At 57.6% G+C, this 18,405-nt stretch overlaps 1 protein-coding gene across 1 annotated transcript in view; it reads right to left on the bottom strand.

Annotated features, from left to right (window-relative positions):
- DNAH17 (dynein axonemal heavy chain 17) overlaps window positions 1-18,405 on the bottom strand; it is a 32,027-nt gene that overhangs the window by 1,434 nt on the left and 12,188 nt on the right. The window contains exons 35-77 of the mRNA XM_059864094.1: window positions 18,271-18,375; window positions 17,688-17,845; window positions 17,066-17,204; window positions 16,336-16,563; window positions 16,046-16,183; window positions 15,391-15,523; window positions 15,089-15,216; window positions 14,849-14,997; window positions 14,439-14,721; window positions 14,176-14,349; window positions 13,423-13,630; window positions 13,163-13,328; window positions 12,977-13,079; window positions 12,673-12,820; window positions 12,481-12,572; window positions 12,145-12,306; window positions 11,889-12,053; window positions 11,552-11,743; window positions 10,889-11,155; window positions 10,291-10,452; window positions 9,548-9,781; window positions 9,189-9,353; window positions 9,001-9,096; window positions 8,691-8,908; window positions 8,270-8,477; window positions 7,973-8,088; window positions 7,515-7,707; window positions 7,176-7,411; window positions 6,760-6,876; window positions 6,065-6,269; window positions 5,442-5,606; window positions 5,174-5,314; window positions 4,863-5,033; window positions 4,589-4,711; window positions 4,255-4,448; window positions 3,997-4,145; window positions 3,764-3,891; window positions 3,298-3,525; window positions 2,591-2,782; window positions 1,829-2,008; window positions 1,321-1,503; window positions 760-942; window positions 417-560 (exon numbers count right to left, since the gene is read on the bottom strand). Coding sequence (XP_059720077.1) covers window positions 417-560; window positions 760-942; window positions 1,321-1,503; window positions 1,829-2,008; window positions 2,591-2,782; window positions 3,298-3,525; window positions 3,764-3,891; window positions 3,997-4,145; window positions 4,255-4,448; window positions 4,589-4,711; window positions 4,863-5,033; window positions 5,174-5,314; window positions 5,442-5,606; window positions 6,065-6,269; window positions 6,760-6,876; window positions 7,176-7,411; window positions 7,515-7,707; window positions 7,973-8,088; window positions 8,270-8,477; window positions 8,691-8,908; window positions 9,001-9,096; window positions 9,189-9,353; window positions 9,548-9,781; window positions 10,291-10,452; window positions 10,889-11,155; window positions 11,552-11,743; window positions 11,889-12,053; window positions 12,145-12,306; window positions 12,481-12,572; window positions 12,673-12,820; window positions 12,977-13,079; window positions 13,163-13,328; window positions 13,423-13,630; window positions 14,176-14,349; window positions 14,439-14,721; window positions 14,849-14,997; window positions 15,089-15,216; window positions 15,391-15,523; window positions 16,046-16,183; window positions 16,336-16,563; window positions 17,066-17,204; window positions 17,688-17,845; window positions 18,271-18,375 — 7,269 coding nt within the window. The remainder of the gene's footprint in view (window positions 1-416; window positions 561-759; window positions 943-1,320; window positions 1,504-1,828; window positions 2,009-2,590; window positions 2,783-3,297; window positions 3,526-3,763; window positions 3,892-3,996; window positions 4,146-4,254; window positions 4,449-4,588; window positions 4,712-4,862; window positions 5,034-5,173; window positions 5,315-5,441; window positions 5,607-6,064; window positions 6,270-6,759; window positions 6,877-7,175; window positions 7,412-7,514; window positions 7,708-7,972; window positions 8,089-8,269; window positions 8,478-8,690; window positions 8,909-9,000; window positions 9,097-9,188; window positions 9,354-9,547; window positions 9,782-10,290; window positions 10,453-10,888; window positions 11,156-11,551; window positions 11,744-11,888; window positions 12,054-12,144; window positions 12,307-12,480; window positions 12,573-12,672; window positions 12,821-12,976; window positions 13,080-13,162; window positions 13,329-13,422; window positions 13,631-14,175; window positions 14,350-14,438; window positions 14,722-14,848; window positions 14,998-15,088; window positions 15,217-15,390; window positions 15,524-16,045; window positions 16,184-16,335; window positions 16,564-17,065; window positions 17,205-17,687; window positions 17,846-18,270; window positions 18,376-18,405) is intronic.

Below are 18,405 nucleotides of genomic sequence, written 5' to 3'. Positions count from 1 at the left end.
GCTTTGCTGTGCGTAACCCAAGCTTCAGCTGATCCTGCAAAATGGAGACTGGCTGGAGGTGGTGTGGGAGGAATAAGCAGCAGATTACCCTGCAGCAATGAAGCTGAAACCCTGAATTCAAAGTGCAGAAAATGTTGCTGTTATTTTTTAACGAAGCCAGTTTTATTAATATTTTTATAGGACACCCAGGGTTGTAATGGGGGTGGGGGGGCTGGTGTTTTTTTGCTAAGGTAATGTACTGCAATGGGAACCCTGGTCAGACTTGTGCTCCCATTCCTGGAGTGACAGCCCTTTTCAGGTACTTCAGGCTGGTTAAATTGACACTGAGAAATAAACCAGTTACCAATAAAGCAGTGCACTGGTGGGGAGAGTCCTGGGGCACCCCAGGCTCTGACAGCCACACGCACTCTGCTCACCCTGATCCGCAGGAGCAGGTCCGCATACCAGTTGGCCAGGCTGAGGAGGGAGGGGTAGGCATAACGTGTCCATGATTCTGGAACGCTGTCGTAGAAGAGAGCATTTGACAGCTCTTCCATCTCGGATGTAATCGTCAGCTCTCCCTTTGAGAAAGAGAGAAGTCCAGGCAGTGTCACCTGCAGCCAGTGGTGGGACAGCCTGAGGGACGTGCGTGGGCTCAGGGAGCAGAAGGCTGGGGCTACCCGGCTGTGCCTGGCCCAGCTTGGTGGGTGGGAGCTGCAGCAAAGGCAGAGAGGGCTTTGGAATCCTGGGAGATGATCCAGGCAGCTGCCTGCTGTGTACCTGCAGTCCCAGGTCCAGCTCCTTCAGCGAGCGCCTGATCTCGTTGGTCAGGATGTTCATCCTTTCACACTCCTGGAGGGCTACAACCGTGTATGGGGTTTTTTCCTTTGCCTTTCCCATCATCTCCTCCATGTTGAACGGGTCTGGCAGCTGCTGGATGATTTCATCCAGGACTGCCTTCACCTGAAATGAGAATGCCATAAACTGCTCTTGCCCAGAGAAAAGTGCTGCAGGTTCCATTTCATTAAGTTGGTAAGATGTTTTCCTTTTTCTGCCCTGGTGTTTCTTTGTACCTCTTCCTCTGTCACTAACACTCCATTCTGTTATTAACTGCTCTTGGGTCTTAAAAAGCTGTAGTAGGGCTGGAATCCCCTCTCCCCTCCCTCTGCTATCCCTTCCTTCCTGCTATGGGGCCTGCTCTCTCAGTTGTTTCCGGACCTGTATCTGCCTCCCCTCTCTAGCCTCTCAGTTGTCACCCTTAAGAGGTTTTTTCCCCACCGTGATTACTTCCCCCCACTTTAAAAAAGTCAGTTAATTTCTGCCATAAAGGACTTGACTCGCCTGTTCCTCTCGGGAGACACCTGAGCCTCCAGCAGCCTCGGATTCCTTGGGCTGCAGCTCCAGCACTGTGCGGAAGAGCCTGTCTGAGGTGACGGTCAGGAAACCCATCTCTGCATTGGGGTGCAGCCCATACAGGTGGGGGCTCTCTCCTGGCAGGTTGTCATCGATGTACTGGTGGTAGGCCTGAGTGCAGGGTCAGGGCCAGCCTTAGCTTGGCAGCGCAGGCAAAGGAGCCCAAAGTTCCCTGCAACCTTGAAAACCCATCACCACTCTTGGGGCCCTTCATGGCACCTGCCCATGGGCACAGAGGCTCTTTTTTAACTTGTATCTCAGCCAAGTTTTTCCCTTTCCATCTCAACCACAGGAATTACTTTTGCAGCAAATCTGCACCTTTCCAGGGGACTGACACTCTTTCCCTACGTTCCCCTTGGTGAGCGAGAGGGAATGTGGGCTCATGCCCATTTTTCCAGAGCAGGGGTTTTCTACAGCAAATTGCAATGTTTCTTACCTCGTAATCCATGCGGGGAGGGATCATAAACCCTGGAGCCAAGGACACCTCCCCGTCCAGCATCTCGGGCTGCACGTACTCGCTCAGGTAGGTGCGGCACAGCCGGCGGTCCCAGTCATCCGTGATGTGCCCCCCGTACATGATCTCCCCAAAGAGGTACCGGAGGTCATCCCACGGGACCTGCAGGGAGAGGCTCAAGCTGGGACTCTCCCCAGGAGTTCCCCATGCAACCACAGAGTGATGGCTCCAGGATTGACCTGTGCAGGGAGGTGATAGTCCCTGGACCCACAGAAGCTTGGGAAGAGGGGTGTCTCTTGATCACCCACAGATTTCTCCTTGTCCCAGTACGAACACAGTCATCTGTGGTTTGAATCCTGTCTTTTTTTCCAACCAGAACTGATCACATCTGTGAGGACAGGTCTAAAGGTGAGACCTCAGCCCTGCTCACCGCACCTGCATTCTTGGGGCAGGCTTAGCTTTTTAGGTGGAACCATCCACCAACCACCAAGGCATGGGTCAGGGCAGGCAGGTGGGCCAGGGCAGGCACTTGCCTGGCTGGAGCCTGATGCCTTTTTCAGCCATCTGTCAGACCAAATACTCATCCCCTTCCCCTGCCTGAGCGTGCAGGGAGCAGGAGAGGAGCTGCTCCTGGCCCTGGGCTTCATGAGATGCTGTTTATGCTGCAAACTGGTGAATGTTCTAAGCAAGGCCAATTGTTGCAGTGTGTGCTGTGCTGAGGAGCAGTCACCTCGTCATCCTCACCTTGGCGTTGGCCTCCAGGTAGTTCTGCAGGACGTTGACAGAGACGGTTAGGTCGCCGTTGTTGAAGGGGTAGGACCTGTTCCAGCCCTGGGTCCCGAACCTGCGCCGCTCGGCCACCGCGGCGTGGAAGTAGCAAAGGGCAAACAGGATGCACCTGAACTCCGACTCTTTGCTGCACTGCTCCAGAGTTTCCTGGAGAGGATTGGTGAGGGTGGGTTGCAGCTGAACATGGCTATCAGATGCCCCTCTCATGAAGAACATTCATAGATAAAAGAGAACTGAAAATGTTCATTAGAAAAAAAGGCACACAATTGTATTTTAAGGATTTCCTAGTTGGTAATTTTTGCACTCATTTGTTTATGAAGGAATTAGGAGTTCACACCCCAACGCCCTGCTGAGGCAGCTTGTTGATGGCAAAGCTGCAGCAGCTCCAGGTTCAGCCTCAGGAAAGGCACTGGCAACCTGGCACTTCCTTGTGTTGGAAACCCTCGGGCAGCTCTTGTTACCCCTAAACCCCTGCCACAGGGAGACCCTGGGCACTCCAGGAGGATGTGCTGGCGAGGGCTGGCTCCAGGTGCAGTGTCCCTGGCAGCAAAGACACCCCCGAGGTGCTCGGCCTGTGGTGCCCAGGAGGGGATGAGCTGTACCTGGAGCCCAGAACATCCCCAGGAGGCAGCTGTGGGAGGGCAGGGGTGGCACGGGGGTACCTGGTTGAAGAGGTCCAGGGCACCGTGCAGGTTGGCACGCATGCCTGTGGGCGGCTCGCTGGTGATCTTGATGGAGTTGTCCAGCAGCCCCTGGGGGATGATGTGTGTCTCGGGGCTGGGGGCTGGCTCGGCGCTCATGAACAGTCGGTACTCGGGGTGGCTTTCTAGGCTGTGGTGCTCCACCAGCTTCTCCAGCGTGCCCAGCCACCGGGCCACTAGGTGGATGTTCTGCAAAAGAAACTCTCTGCACCTTGGGAACCTCACTTCCCCCCGACGCTGATTCCTACTGTGGCTCCACAGGGGGAAGGCACTGGGTACAGCCAGCCAGCCCAGGCAGTGTCACTGCCATCGCCAGCACGGTGACCCTGCATGCTGTGCCTGGACACTGGCAGGACTGTGTGCCCTGGTGTGTCCAGCTGCCATCAGGGCAGTGCGCCCTGTGCTGTGCCCCACTGCCCCCACGCACCTGCAGGATGACCCAGTGGCCCTTGGCAGCTGCCACCTCCATGGCATGCTCTGCCACCACCTCCTGGCCTTGCCCCAGGGATACGTTGTGGATCTTCCCGTTGTCAATGGTGAATCCCAGCCTCGTGCCTGCGAGGGGAATGTCTGCTGTCAGTATCAGTACTGAGTGGGTCTGTGCAGCTCTGGCTGCTTGGCCAGCAGGGCTGGTGCCAGTCTGGGTGGGCAGTGCCTCACCCAGTGCCTCCACGTCCTTCAGCGGGTCAACACCAGGGGAGAGGATGAAGAACATGGGCGAGGAGGGGCTGCTCTCCTTGTACACCTCAGAGAAATCAATGCTCCTTCCTTTCACATACTTGCTTCCCATTTTCTCTTCCACAAATTTCCTACAGAAAAATAGAACCATCCTGTGAGATGGGAACAGCCCCTGGCTGCAGCTGGAGTGGTGACACTCTGGGGCTCTTGCAGGAGAGCCCTGTGCTGGACACCAGGTACCTGATGGCATAGGTCATCCTGTCAGGGCGCAGGCACCGCAGCACACACAGCTTCTGCAGGGCTGACTTGTTCTTCCAGTCCATGGGGAACACCTCGTTCTCTGGTGCCTCCATCTCCACAAACCTTTTCCATCGCTTTGCTGAGCTCTCAATGTCATTCTCCAGGCTGGTGAACTCTTCCATTTCTGAAAGTGCCTTCAGGTTCCACAGAAAAGGACTAAATCACTCCTGGGCTCTGCTCATCCCCAGGGACCCTCTGCAGGTGACCCCAGGCTCGCTGCAGTAGGGGCTGTGCTGGCATTGCCTTGGCGCAGTGGGTGACTGCACAGACCCACCTTGACAGCACCCCAGTTCTGGTTCTGCAGGAAGTCCACAGGGGACGTGACACCAGTCTTGGAAGGGAAGCGCAGGAGAAAGTCCAGCTCTGCTGGGTTCACTTCCTTCTTGAGGGCCAGGACCTGAGAGTTGGGAGTGCAGCCTCAGAGCCACCCAACGCCCACGGCCCCAGTGTGAGGGGCGAGAGGCTCTGAGCATCCACAGCAGCACCAGAGTAAGAGAACAAGCTGTCTAAAGCCACATGAATGCCTGTTGTACAGCAGGAGGGATTACCTGGAAGGCAACCTGGGCCAGGAAGATGAGTTTGTCTCTCTCAAAGAGGCCCTGAGCAGTGTACACATAGACTGAGAAGGTGATCTGGTCTGTCAGGTTGATCACCCTTTCCCGGGTGTCGTCGCTGGGGACTGCTCGCTGGATGGCTTTCTCAAAGACCCCGTTGAAGGCCTGAGGAAGATCCCAGCAGGCATCAGCATGTGGTGCTGGGGTCTTGTCAGCAGCATTGAAGCTGAAACACCGAATCTCTGTGCTCCCCCAACTCTGTCCCACCCACAGAACATCTCTGTCCCTCCTCACTCCCCGTCTACCTTGAGAGAGAACTGGTAGATGGGGTTGATCTTGCAGAGGTCACTCAGGATGAAGTACAGCAGGGATGCTCGCTCTGCTGCTGGCCGGTAGTTCTCTCTCGCAACGTTTATTTGTACTTCAGTGACTTTAGCTTCTTTTACCTGGAGGTGCAGGGGGGTGGGTGTTACCAGAACCCCATCACACACCAAAGCAGTGCCCACCCTCCTGCTTCGTGCCCAGCCGAGATGTCCCTCTGCATGTGGCAGCAGCTCTAGCGAGCACATTTACCTTTTCCTCAATTTCCTTGGCTGTGCGCTTTGTTATCTCCAGGTTCTCCACCAGTGCTGTGTCCCGCAGGAAATCTCCCCCAGCAGCTGACAGCCGGGCGAGCAGGGAGTCCTCCAGCTCCTTCAGCCTGATCTTGAACTCGTTCTGGCTCTTCGTCAGGCTTGCCTGCAACAGCGGCACCCAGGGATGTGTCACTCGAGAGGTACACCAGAGGGCTGGCACCAGTCCTGCTGTCATAGGGCCACCCTGGTGCGAGGGAAGGTGGATGTGGCCCTGCTGGGTCCCAGCATCACTCCAGGGTGAGGTGATGAGCGTGCCCAGGCAGTGCTGGCTGTGGGGACCTGCAGCTGCAGGGTCTGCTCAGGGCTTCCTTGGCTCACAACCAACAGCAGCGGGCACAGAGGGGAGCTCTCACGCTCCCTGCCCAAACCCTCTGCAGTGCCCCAGCCTCCCCACCCCTCTAACCACCCCCCTAACCCCTGTACCTTCAGGGCCTCCCCACCCCTCTAACCACCTCCCTAACCCCTGTACCTTCAGGGCCTCCCCACCCCTCTAACCACCCCCCTAACCCCTGTACCTTCAGGGCCTCCCCACCCCTCTAACCACCCCCCTAACCCCTGTACCTTCAGGGCCTCCAGGTCCGGCCGCTCCCGGGCCACCACAGCAGCCAGCAGCTGGTCCTCCAAGCCCTCCCGTGTCACCAAGAAGTTGATGAGAGTGCACTGAGCCTGCACCTCTGGCTTATAGTGCGGGTTGAAACATCGGGTGTGCAGGATTAGGCGGAACTGCTGGTTATACTCTACTTCTTTATCTCCAATCCTAATGTATCTGTTCAGTTAATTAAACAAATTAATCCCCACACACTGGGCAGTAATTCATCAGACAGATGCCCTCAGCCTGTGTGCTGTTCCTGGCCACTTGGGATGAATTTCTTTGGTTGGGAAAAGGCACAGCAAGGGCAGAAGTACCAAACCAGACCTGGCAGGGCAAGGATGGAGGAACAGGAGCTGGAGACTGCCCTGCCACAGCCCTTCATGGCCTCTAGGGTGCAGTTCCCCTTCCAGCTTTTCATGCCATATGGCAGGTGTCCCAGGGAACATGTCCTTGAGTCACTAAATGAACTGGATGCCAAGGACCAGGCCACATTCAGTACAGGTGTCCTCCACGGGACATACTGGAGAGCACTGGGAGATGTGGCCAAAGCAAAAGAAGGATCAGGCTCCCAAGCTGCCCACAGTGAAGGTTCATCTAGCAGCAGGTTGGGGCAGCAGTGGCTGCTTGGGGCAGGTGAAACCCCTGAGCATTGGGGTGTGCTGACCTGCCCTTGAAGGTCCTGCCCAGCAGCGGGTCCAGCACTGCCTCTATCGTCTCCCCGATGTCCTCGATCAGCAGCGTCTGTCCTTCAGAGACCGCCTGGGCAATGATGTCCAGGTATCTGAGGGGGGACAGGGGAGGTGTCTGTGGCAAGCCTGTGCACTGTGGGGGGCTTGGGCTGCTGTGGGGGGCTCACAGAGTGCTTTCCACCCACTGTGCCCTGTCGGGACCCCGTTGTGCTCTGCCAGTCCTGGCCCCCACAGAGCTTTTGGAAGTGTCGGGTACACGGTCAGGGCTGCTGCCCTTGGGTCCTCCGGCTCTGATGGGGACGTGATTGCCCTGACTCTGCACCCTTCGATGGCAGGGAAAGGGGAGCCGGTGCAGCCTGGGCCTGTGCCCACCCCACAGCCCCTGGCCCACCTTTTCTGGCCCAGGCGGACGATCTGCAGGTCCTCCCCAAATTTGTTCTTGATCCACTTGCCGCCCTGCAGCTGGGCGTCCACGAGCAGCGGCCAGCGCTGGGTGCTGCAGAGGATGGCCGCGTTCTCGGTGGAGGTGCGGTCGCTGGGCAGCCCCTGGTTGTTCCAGGCAGCCACATCGGCAGAGTCTGTCAGGAGGCTGAGGGGGTCCAGGTCCGGGGTGATAGGGATGGGCACCTGCCGGGAGGGGCTGTTGGGTGCCTGGCGCGGAGGCGTGGGAGCCCCCGGTGGTGCAGGGCACGGGGAAAGGCACTCTGAGGTGGAACCTGCGGCCCCTCACCGACTGCCCCTGGAGGAAGGGGACCCAGTGCTTCTCCAGAAGCTCAGCCCTGTACTTCTTGGTAAAATATCCGATGTAGGACACGAAGGCGGAGACCAGCAGCACGTCTCCGCACAGCGTCTTCTCCTGCTCTCTGAGCTCCTCCACTGACTCAGCCCAGCGGACGTTTTCGGATGCCAGGCCCCCAACGAGCCTAGGGGTAGGAGGGGATGGTGCTGGTGCTGTGACCAGGCCAGGGCTGGGTGGCAACTCAGCCATGGTGACCTGGGCCGTTGTCACCAAACATCTCCATGGCTGCCTCCCCCCTGAATGTCTGGCCCAATTAATCTCAGAATTGTTTAATTTGGGGAGGGTATGGGGGGCTCTGCTGCTCCCATGGCCTTGGTGTCAGGGCCACTAGGCGATGCCTGGGAGCAGCAGCCTGCCCTGATGCTTCAGAGCCAGTGTTTGCGTGGTACCTGTTTGCCAAGTTGATGACTTTGTTGGTTTCATCAGCCTCCTGCTGGCATTTGATCTTCTCTGCTGTGGCTTTCTCAAACTGAGCAGTGAGAGTCGCCAGATTTTGATTCAGGGCCTTTGGAAGAGAACAGCCTTAGAGCTATTCCCTGCCCAGATGGGAGGCTCCATGGTCCCAGAGCTCTGCAGCATCTCCTGCCCAGCACAGTGCTTGGGCTGGGCTCTGGGTTCATGGAGTTCTTTTGTTCATCTGGTGACTGAGGGGCTCGTGGCTGGGGGCTGTGGGGACACACACTTACCACAATTTTGCTCTTAATTTTACTCAGCCTCGCCTGCGCCTCTGCCAGCTCGGCATCAGCATCGGCCACTGCCTGTCTCTTGGGCTTCACCGTGCAGTGCACCTCGTAGAAGCGCACCATGTTGAGGCACCAGGAGCACAGCCCTGCTGCGGCCGTTGACTTGGACTTGATGAACTCAGGATTAAAGCTGGGGTCGTTCCGGTAGGGCCTGGAGCGGGAGGACAGCCGTGCTGTGGAGCTGCCGGCAGCCCGTCCCTCTCCTCCCGGGCTGCCTCTGGGTGGCAGCGTGGGAGAGCAGGGCCAGCGCCTGCATCCCACTCCTGTCCCTGAACCCTGCTGGGCTCTGCGTCCCCCCTGGCCGCCCTGCCAGGGCAGCTGCTGGCAGGGGCTGTGAAGGGGTAGGAACCAGCCGTGGACTCACTCAAATGCCTTGAGACAGGCCTCAGGGATGTTTTCCCCATCATAGTTTTTTAAGCTTGCAAGGAAAGTGTCTGCTTTTCCTATCTTGACTTTTCCTGCTGTCCAGCTCTTGTCCTTTGGAATCTTGCCATTTTCGGCCGTCAGAATCAACACAGCTGCCATCACATTCACTACCTCTGGTGGTGGGGCCCCAAAGGACTTCAGCTCCGTCAGGTTGTACTGGAGAGGGACCACAGGGCCACTGAGCATGCCCCTGGCCCAGGGCTGCCGGCCCTGGCTGGGCACCTGCTGCCCCCCGAGAGGTCACCCACCTTGTTGAGCGTGTCGAGGGCCTCGCGGGCGGCCGAGAGCACCACCTCTGCTTCTGCCAGGTCGCTCGCACAGGCTCGTTGCTTCTCAGCCACCATCTGGGGAGGGAGGACATGGCACGGGGTAAGTGGCTGTAACCACAGAGCTCACGCTGCTGTCCCACATTGGACACCAGCTCAGCACTTTGCACCTTGTTGATGGCCTCGACCTTCAGCTCCTCCTCATCAGCAATGGCTTTCTCCTTGCTGACCTTCTCTGTCTCAACACCCACCACGTGGATCAGTTTGTCTGTGTCCTCGTTCTTCTGCTTCAGCTCTATCTCCTGGACTGCCAGCATGGCTTTCAGGTCGTCCACCTCAATGAGGGAAGAAACAGAGCAGATAAAAGGGCTGATCCTGCCAAGCCCTGCCTGGTGGAGCAGCAGTGTCTTGGTATGGGGCTTGGGGACCTCACAGACACTGTGACCATCCTGCAGGGATGTGCCTGCTCTCCCACCCTGTGCCAGACCCAGAACAGGCCTGATGCACAAGAGAGGCTGTGGGCAGGCACCTGTGATGCTGTGCTCCGCAGCTTCATCAGCCCCTTCTCCAGCCTGTCGATGCTGCCGGAGAGCATGCTCCTTTTATCTGCCAGCAGGTTCTGGTAGAGCTTTATCTGCTCCAGGAAGGTCTTTGGCGTGGTGTAGTTATAGCGTCTCTCCACGGCCAGGTAGGTCTTGGACATCTCCTTTGAGCTTGTGTGGACGAAGGACATGAACTGGCTGATGGAGGCCTTGACCTCTGGCTGCACAGAGAGCACAGACAGGAGCTGCTGCAGCGGGTGAATGTGGTGTGCAGTGGCTGCACTGAGCCCTCCTGCAAGGCTGGCTCTGTGTGCAGCCACAGAGGCCAGAGCAAAGTGACCCCTTTCATCAGCAGCACAACGCAGAGCTGAGATAGAGCTGGTGGTAAAGGCACTGGTGCTGGTTCCCATGCCCAGCTCTGTCCCTGACATCCCTGTGTGGGGAGGAGCTGCTGTCCCTGGGCTGTTGCCTGTGAGGGTGGTGTTTTAAGGACAGAATGGAAAGGGAGGGCTCATCCTCACCAGCACAGCACAGGCTGCAGGCTCTGAGGCTGGAACCAGCTGTAAACTTATCCCAGACCAATTCCTAGCTTGCTGTTCCCAGCCCTCTGGGTCATACCAGACCCCCATTCCTGGGCACACTAAGCACAGAGAGCAGCAGAGTTCACTGCTCAGTGCAGCCTGGGATCCCTGGTGCCCTAGGACAGCAGCTGTGCTGGATGCCAGCTCACCTCGATGTCTGGTGTTTCCTCCAGGAACCTGCTGCTGACGGACACGAGAGCGTCCTCCGGCCACTCGTGGAACCAGTCGATGGCCGTGCAGTTGACCACAGCTGGGAACCTCCTGGCCCGCACACGCAGGGTTGAGCCCACGGGGGAGAAGCAGAGGACAACCTGGGGCACAACAGCAGTGCCTGAGTGGGGTGCCCCTGCTGCCAGGGTGGGGGCAGTGTCTCTGGGGGCTCCACATGACTGCAAAGGTTCTGCTGCAGACCTGAGCTTTGCTGCCTTCCTGTTGACTCTCACCAGGGCGGGAACTGGGTTCCCTTTGGTGCCTGCAGTCAGCAGCTGAGGTCAGTGCTCCTGTGGGTTTCCCTGGGAGTGCCCAGCGTGGTCTGTGGCTGGGGAAGCCACTGACCCACTCTGCCCCCAGAGCGGTTCTGCCCCACGCCTCTGGGGCTGGGGGCACCTGGGGAGTCTCTGACAACACCTTTTGCTTAAACCCAGCATCCTGGGATGAAACCTCGGTGTTCTGTGGCCTGTTGCAAAGGGGTTTTGGATGGGGCAAATCAGGGGCACAGACAAATTAACCTGGAGAGCAAACACCCACCTTTAACTGGCGCCTGACTTTTTCTATAAATAATTTCCAGCAGTTTTCCTTTGTATCCTCCAATCCAAGGGACTTCACTTGAGGCCTCATAGACCCGATGATGGTTTCCAGGTCATTATCCTGAAAGAGGCCTGGCACCTCCCCAGACGCCAAGAAATCATTGATCACAACCAGGAATGATTCTTCAGCCACCTGGGAGTCTGTCATCAGGAACACGCCGGGGATGTTCTTCACAGCTGCTTTGATGTACTGGGAGGCAAGGTCCAGCTGGGACAGAGAGAAACTGTCACCCCCCAGTTCAACCCCCATGAGGTGCTCTCTAAAGTGACCAGTTTGGAGCAGCCCTGGGCTGCCCCAGAGAGCTGGAAGGGAGCCTTTGGGAAGGAGCTGGTGCCAGGTGCTCTGCCCAGGCACAGGTCCAGCACCAGGGCTGCCCACACCACCGCCCACACCACCGTCACCAGTAGCTCCTGCCCATGCTTGGCTGGGAAGCACTGCGGCCCCTTGGGGCAGGACTCAGGGTGTCACCTGTGGATCCTCGTGTGCAAACACAGTGTCACAAGGAGAGCAGAGCCTCGTGAGCCCCCCCAGGTGCCATCACTGCAGGTGCAGGACCCAGCCCCAAGCAGGTGGCACTGAGGCAGGGTCCAAAGCTGCTCCTACCTTCAGGTCTGGGATGCCGTAGCCTTTCCTCAGCGTGATCTGGAACACGCTCAGGTTGCTGATGTGAGCTGCCAGCCGTGCCAGGCTCTGCTTCCCACTGCCTCCCACCCCCACCAGCAGTGCGTTGCCCCGAGGAGACTCCAAGATCCGGCTAATTCTGCAAATGTGAGACACTGCGTCTTCAAAGAGCACCTGAAGAAAACAGGAGGGGAAGGTTTGGTGTTCTGGATCAGGGCAGAAAGAGCAGTGAATGCCCCATAATGTACCAACCCAACCAAGCAGTGCCGTGCTGCAGTCCCATGTTTTCAGGGCAGACCTGCCTGCCACAGGCACTCACCAGATTCATCGCTGCATTCACCTCATTGTAGCTGTCCAGGGCTTCCCCTAGCAGGTTACTCAGAGATGCCCAGCTTGTCACTGGCATGTACTTGGACTCATCCATGCCCTGGGCAAAGTGGCAGTAGATGTTGGGCTTGGCGAACATCAGCTCTTCATTGATCTCCTGGGAGAGGCAATTCCAGCTGTGGGGCTCAGCTGTGGGGCACCTGGGGGCACCACTGGGCTGGAGCACCCTACTTTTCAGCACAACTCACTTGAAAGGAGGCTTTGCTGATGTCGGCCATCACCTTCTTGAAGCTGTACTGATCCTCTTCATCGACAAGCTTGTCTCCATACACCCTCTCTGCTTCGTGGAGCCAGAGGCGCACCAGGTCCACGGGGGTTTTCAGGCAATCAGGGGTGGAGAAGAGCAGCCCCTGACAAACAAATCCCACAGCCCTTAGCGTTACTTTAGTGCTGCTCAGAGCTGATTGCAAAGGTTTGCTCTGGGGAGAGGTCAAGGCCCTTTTCAGGGATGCTGCATGCTGCAAGGATGTGGGATCAGGAAAGGGAGGAACAAGGATGGTTTAGAAGAAACAGCTCTCCCATACCTGGAATATGTTGGAGAGGTCCCGCAGGTTGAAGATATAGTGGAACTTGATGGCTGTTGGCAGAAAGTTGGCGGCAACCTTCTGGTGCAGGGCTGTTGGCAGGACAGGGCGGTGAGCAGGCTCAGGTTCCTGAGGCCCCTGAGCAGGGCATTCCCCAGGGGCTCGTCCCACCCCAGTGTGGCAAAGGCTCACCCAGCGCTGCTGCCACCAGCTTGGGCTGCATCTTCTGGAGCGGCATTGGCACATTGTGACGGGCCAGGTGCTGCTGCAGGATGGTGCCATACACGGTGCTCAGAGCCTCGCGGCTGGGGAAGCACACGGCGAGCACGCAGAAGTGGCGCTGCAGAAAGGGCAGAAACGGACGTGGGCACTTGGTCCCACGGGGGCTGATGCAGCCAGCTGGCACTGCAGGGTCCCCTGCCTCATTCCACCCTCTGGGCTTCGGTGCCTGGAGGGTGAATGTGCCAGGCAGAGCCGTGCCCCGGGCCCTGCCCACCTGCAGCCGTGGGTCGATGGTGAAGGACCCCGCGGTCGGGTTCATGCAGGCCACGTACTGGCAATTGCGAATGTCCTTCAGGGTCAGTTTGTTCCTGTCGTACCTGTGCGGGGACCAGCACCATGACACTTTCCCCAGGGATGGGGACAGGTTCCCCCCATCGTGCCATGCCCCTCCAGCACCCACCAGTGCCCATGGTCCAGGTGCTGCCGAATAAGCGTGTGTGGTGCCACAGTGCCGTACTTGTCCACCTCTGGCATGTTCATGTCATCGATGAAGTAGATCAGCCTTCTGGTGCCAGGTGGACCAAAAACTCTCCCAGATTTCTTCTCCAGGGGTTTCTCAAGGACGGCTGCAGTGAGAGGAGTAGGTGGGTGGGGGTCAGCACTGTAGGACCCTGCGGCACAGCCCAGTGTGGGGCCAGCTGCTGGCTCTGCGAGCCTTACCCTGCAGCATGGCCGAGGTTGTGTAGAAGTTGAGGGGCACAGACTGCACCAAATATTCATCTGTGCCGAGTGCTTCCAGCTTGTCCCACATCAGGACTGATTTTCCCGTCCCTGCATTCCCCACCAGCATCACCGGCCGCTGCTTCTCCATCAGCAGGTCCATGAAGTAGCGGAGGCGAATGGTCTCTGTGGTGTGCACCACGGCCGCCTGGGGAGAGGCTCTGTCAGTTCTGCATTGCCCTGGCACTGCCAGAGCCCTGCACAGCGCTCCTGGCAGCTCCAGCAGACAGTGCTCTCTGCAGGCAAACCTGGTCCCTCTCTAAAGCAACATGTCTTATGTGCTCTGTTGTTCTAAAGACTTTCTGACCCAAACCAAGTTATTACACGGAACAACATGGACAACTCCTGAAACCACCACACAGCCACAGCTCCTCGCCCTTTTTCCTGACAGCTTAGACAGCCCCCGCAAGATGCCACTGTAGGAAACACAAATGGAGTGCTAAAGGACATTTTGCACTCAGGTAATAGTCACAGCTATTTTGCGAGACTCTCTGAAGCTGCAGGTTAGTCTGAAGGTGGAGGAGACGTGGAACTCACAGCCCTTGCCTGAGGCTTCTCTGGGGTAAAGAGAATCACTGGAAGCCATCAGGTTTGATGGGTGCTACCAGTCTGAATCCTGATGATGCTCCACACATTGCTGAGGGGAAGACTGTGGAGCGACAGTCAAACAAACACAGTGCTTGTGGGAAATACCTGTAAGGGGATGTCGGGGTCGAGCTCGAACTCTGGCACTCTTTCATCCCAGAGATTGAATGTCTTCGTTTGTGGATGAATGTAATAGTCAAAAACTGTCCCCTGATTAGGAAACTTGACGGCTTTAAATTCCGACAGCCACCACTTGCTGAACTGCTGGCGGTGATCCACCAGCTGGAGGACAAAAGAGAGACACTCAGACCCCAGCCACAGGATGGGATGCAGAGAAGGGTGGCAGGTGCTGGGCAGTCCCTTGGCTGTACCTGGTCCTGGAACAAGGCCCCACCAAAGGCCCAGATGCAGGCAAAGACGAAGAAGAGCTCGTATTGCTCCCGGGGTGAGTCTGGTGGGACATTCTGTGGTGTCAGAAAACATTCTAGCAGGGACAGAACTGTCTGTATGGCCGTGACGTCAGGAACAGGGGTGATTGTCTTGAACTCAGACTTGAGCTTCTCCAGGCATGGTGGCAGGTACTTGTCAAAGAGGATCATCAGAGCAGCCTTCTCAGACTTCACTGTCCTTGTCTCAATCCAGCTGGCCACAATGCTGTGGGAGAGACAAACAGGGCTGCAGCAAGTTTTCCCTTCCCCTTCCCCTTCCCCTTCCCCTTCCCCTTCCCCTTCCCCTTCCCCTTCCCCTTCCCCTTCCCCTTCCCCTTCCCCGCCCAGCTCACGGGCTCCAGCCCAGGTCTGCGGGGTTGATGTAGAGGATCCCAGCCCGGGACACGGTGGCCGGCGTGGCCGTGCGCAGGTGGCTGATCTCGAAGATGAGCCGCATGGTTGGAGTGAGGGGGATGCGCTCGTTGCTGGCCAAGGTGAGAACCTGGGGGAAGTGGCTCGTTGTGGGGGATGTCTGAAGCTGGTCCACCCGAGATCAGAGATGAGCAAAGCCCCTGGGGTGTGATGGCACCAACCTTATTGTCATCCATGACTGTGTTCAAGGACTCGATCCACATGGGATCAATGTCTCCATCAAGGATGATCCATTTGGGCCCATCATGTGTGATGTTGGCCAGGTCACGCATTGCTGTGGAGAACAGGCCTGCCCCACAGAGAGACTCAGGTTGTTCCTCTTCACACACAGCCGCTTTCATGGGATTGGTGCTCCCATGAAACACGTTCCTTCTCCCTCCCATTCCAGGAAAGAGGCCCAAGGAAAAGTCTTCCCATTGCACCTCATGTCCCATAAACTGAGCTCACAGCACTGGTTTCTCACCATCCTTCCATTCCCGTGTGGCTGGATGGATGATCCCAAACAGCTCATCGCAGGTCACAGCCTTGGGGTCCAGGTCCACGGTGACCGGCCTCCTCTTCAGCATTTTGTACGTCTTGTTGAGTGACTTCAGCACCTGTGCAGAGAGGATGGTGCAGCCACAGGTGCTGATCCCACTGGGGCAAACACAGCCTTCAGCAGCCTCTGCCTGCGGTGGGGTCATGGGGCCCTGCTCCCACCTGGACTGCTGGGGAAGCCCCTGAGGGCTAGCCGTGCAGAGCCAGCCCCTGGACAGGGCACTGTGTGAGCCCAGGCCCTGCCAGCAGCCCTGTCTGTCATCCTGCTGGCACCACAGCATGCCCAGGATCAGTCCTGAGAGCGTGCCCCTGTCTGCTCTCTGTCTTTGTCTCTGCTCTGCCTGGGGGTGTCTCTCTCAGGACAGCCCTGAGCTGAGATCCCAAACCTGCTCCCCTGCAGGGGCTGACACACGGTGCCTGCGGGCCTGGTACGGCCGTGGCTGCGCTGCTGTCCCCTGCCCAAACACTGCTCTGGCAGGGCTGGGGGCTGCACGGCCCTCACCAAGAAGCCGTGGGAGGCCATGGGATATGCTTGGCCGAGGCCAGGGGGGCCCCATGTCCTCAGGATGGTTCGGCCCTACCTGGGACTTGCCGCAGCCGGCGTTGCCAACGACAAAGACGGAGTGTCGCACTTGGAGCAGCTCCTCCAGCTGTACCACCTTCAGCACAAAGTTCTCCTCCGCCTGCAGCTTCAGCTCCAGCACGGACTCACGGATGACCTGGGAGGGAGAGCAGGCACTGACCACCAGCAGCCTTGGAGAGGCCCTGGAGATGAGCTGGCTGCGCCCAGAAGCGCTGAATGGACCATCAGCCTCTGGATCCTGCCAGGACCAGGACACCTCTGGCAATGGTGCCGTGCTTGGGCTTGCACCTTCTCAAAGTTGAGGTCCCTCTTCCTGGGAACGTCCAGTGCTGGAAACAGGTCTCCAATCAGCCCCAAGAACACAGGCAAGTCATCTGTCACAATCTTGGGGATATTGAAGTCTCGCAAAGCTCTCATCAGGACCTGGTCCTCTGCAGAGCCGGGGTCCCCCCTCTTTAAGGAGCCTGCCACCACCAGCACGGACTTGATGGCCCGCAGCCCCCAGTCGTAGTGGTCCTGTGACAGGAAGCAGAGAATCACCATTTCACTTTGGTGAGAGAGAACTGCTTCAAACAGCACTGCAGAGGAAAACACTGTCCATCAGCCAGGTGATCCACATGGCACTTACTGAGCTGGACCTAAACCGAGCTTATCTACAGGAGAAGCCTCTGGCAGTCTTGGGGGTGGTCTGGAACTGGGAATCTGACTTCCTTCTTGGAGGCATGTTTATAGTGTAAATCACCTCTCTTGAGATGAATATCTGAATGCTCTCGCCTCAACCAGCCTAATTCTAATTCTAATTCCATGCTATTCTATTTTTGGGCTTCTTGATTCCATCCTGAAGGCAGGAAGGTGCCATATGATGCACCTGGTAGAAGTGGATCGTGTCCAGCCATAGACCTGAGCTGTGCAGAACTGTCATTCTGTGTGTCACCACCAGCAATCCCACCACAGTGTGTCAGCTTTGAGGATCAAACGGGCTCTTTCCTCTCCCAGCCTGTGTAATATTGTGTATTACCTGTTTTGACAGCAGCTCTTTGCAGAGCGTGTAGAGAGTGATGAACTTTCTTGCCAGGAGCCTGGCATCGAGAAATCCCTCTGCCACAAGCATGATTTCGCAGATCAGTTCAAAATCAGGAACCACCATAGCGCAGGGTCTAGAGAGGAGCAGCTGCTGTTGCCAGGGCTGCTTACCACGTCCTTGCCCTCCCACAGCTCCCAGGGTTTGCCCCCAAGTTTCCAGTGCGATGAACAGTGAGCTGCTGCAGTTACACCTGCTGGGGTCTCCTGCCCAGACTCCTTCCAAGCGGGGCTCATGTCCCACCAGACTGGGGCACACCAGCCCTTCTGCAGTCACCGGCTGAGTTTCACCAAGGACAGGGGTCCCACAGCACCTCTGTGCCTCCCCTTCCAGTGCTTCACCACCTTTTGGTCAACTCTCTATTGGATTTGAGCTGAGGGTGGCAACCCACCTGAGCATGCTGTCCCCTTGCTGAGCAGCCCAGCTCACCCCACCTGGCCACCTCTGGGGAGTGACAGGACTGTCCCGTGGTGCCAAGGGCTCCCTCACACGAGGGCCACCACCCTTGGCTCAGGGTGCTACGGGTGTGGCACAGGCGTGCCAGCATGGAGGGACCCACCTGAACAGAGCTTTCAGGTTCTCGGGCAGCTCTGTGCGCCCAGCGTAGCCAGGGTTCATGGTGATGAAGATCCCCACCGATGGCACCAGCGAGATGGTCTCACCAAGGAAGTTGAATGTTTTCTTCCTACCACGGATTGCATCCTGAATACATTTTACCTGCCAGGTGAGCAGAGGTGTTGGCTTCCTGCCCAGTGCTCTGGCTGTCCCTGACTGCTCCCCTAGGTGAGCCTGAGGGTTTGGCTTTGGCAGGAATAATGAGGTCTTGCTGAAGCCACAGCAGCAGGAGATCTGGCCTTAAACCAGTTCCTTCCTAATCACCCCAACTCCCTGTCCCGGGTGATGGCAGAGCTGGGGTGTGACAGGTCACCAGGATGGACACAGCTGGACTGTGAGGTTTAACTGTGCCCAAATCCCCTGCACTGCTGAGATTCCACCCCCCACCCTGTGTCCAAAGAGGACAGAGTGGAGAGAACAGTGTCACACTGTCCTGCGAGTCAGGTTTAACTGGGGCAGCATCCAGGACGTGAGCTGGGAAGTCTCTCTGGCACCCAGTGCCACTGTGTTGTGGGGACAGCACGCACCTGCACCGCAATGACAGACAGGACCTCCACCAAAATGCGATTGAACTCGTCAAAGCAGCCCCAGGCACCTGTCTGGGCAAGTCCTTTGTAGATGTTCCCACAGGACTGGAGAGAAACACAGCAGAGGGACAGGGC

Source organism: Haemorhous mexicanus, chromosome 20 (assembly GCF_027477595.1).
Source record: "Haemorhous mexicanus isolate bHaeMex1 chromosome 20, bHaeMex1.pri, whole genome shotgun sequence".
NCBI lineage: Eukaryota > Metazoa > Chordata > Aves > Passeriformes > Fringillidae > Haemorhous > Haemorhous mexicanus.
This window is presented reverse-complemented; position numbering and strand designations above follow the sequence as displayed.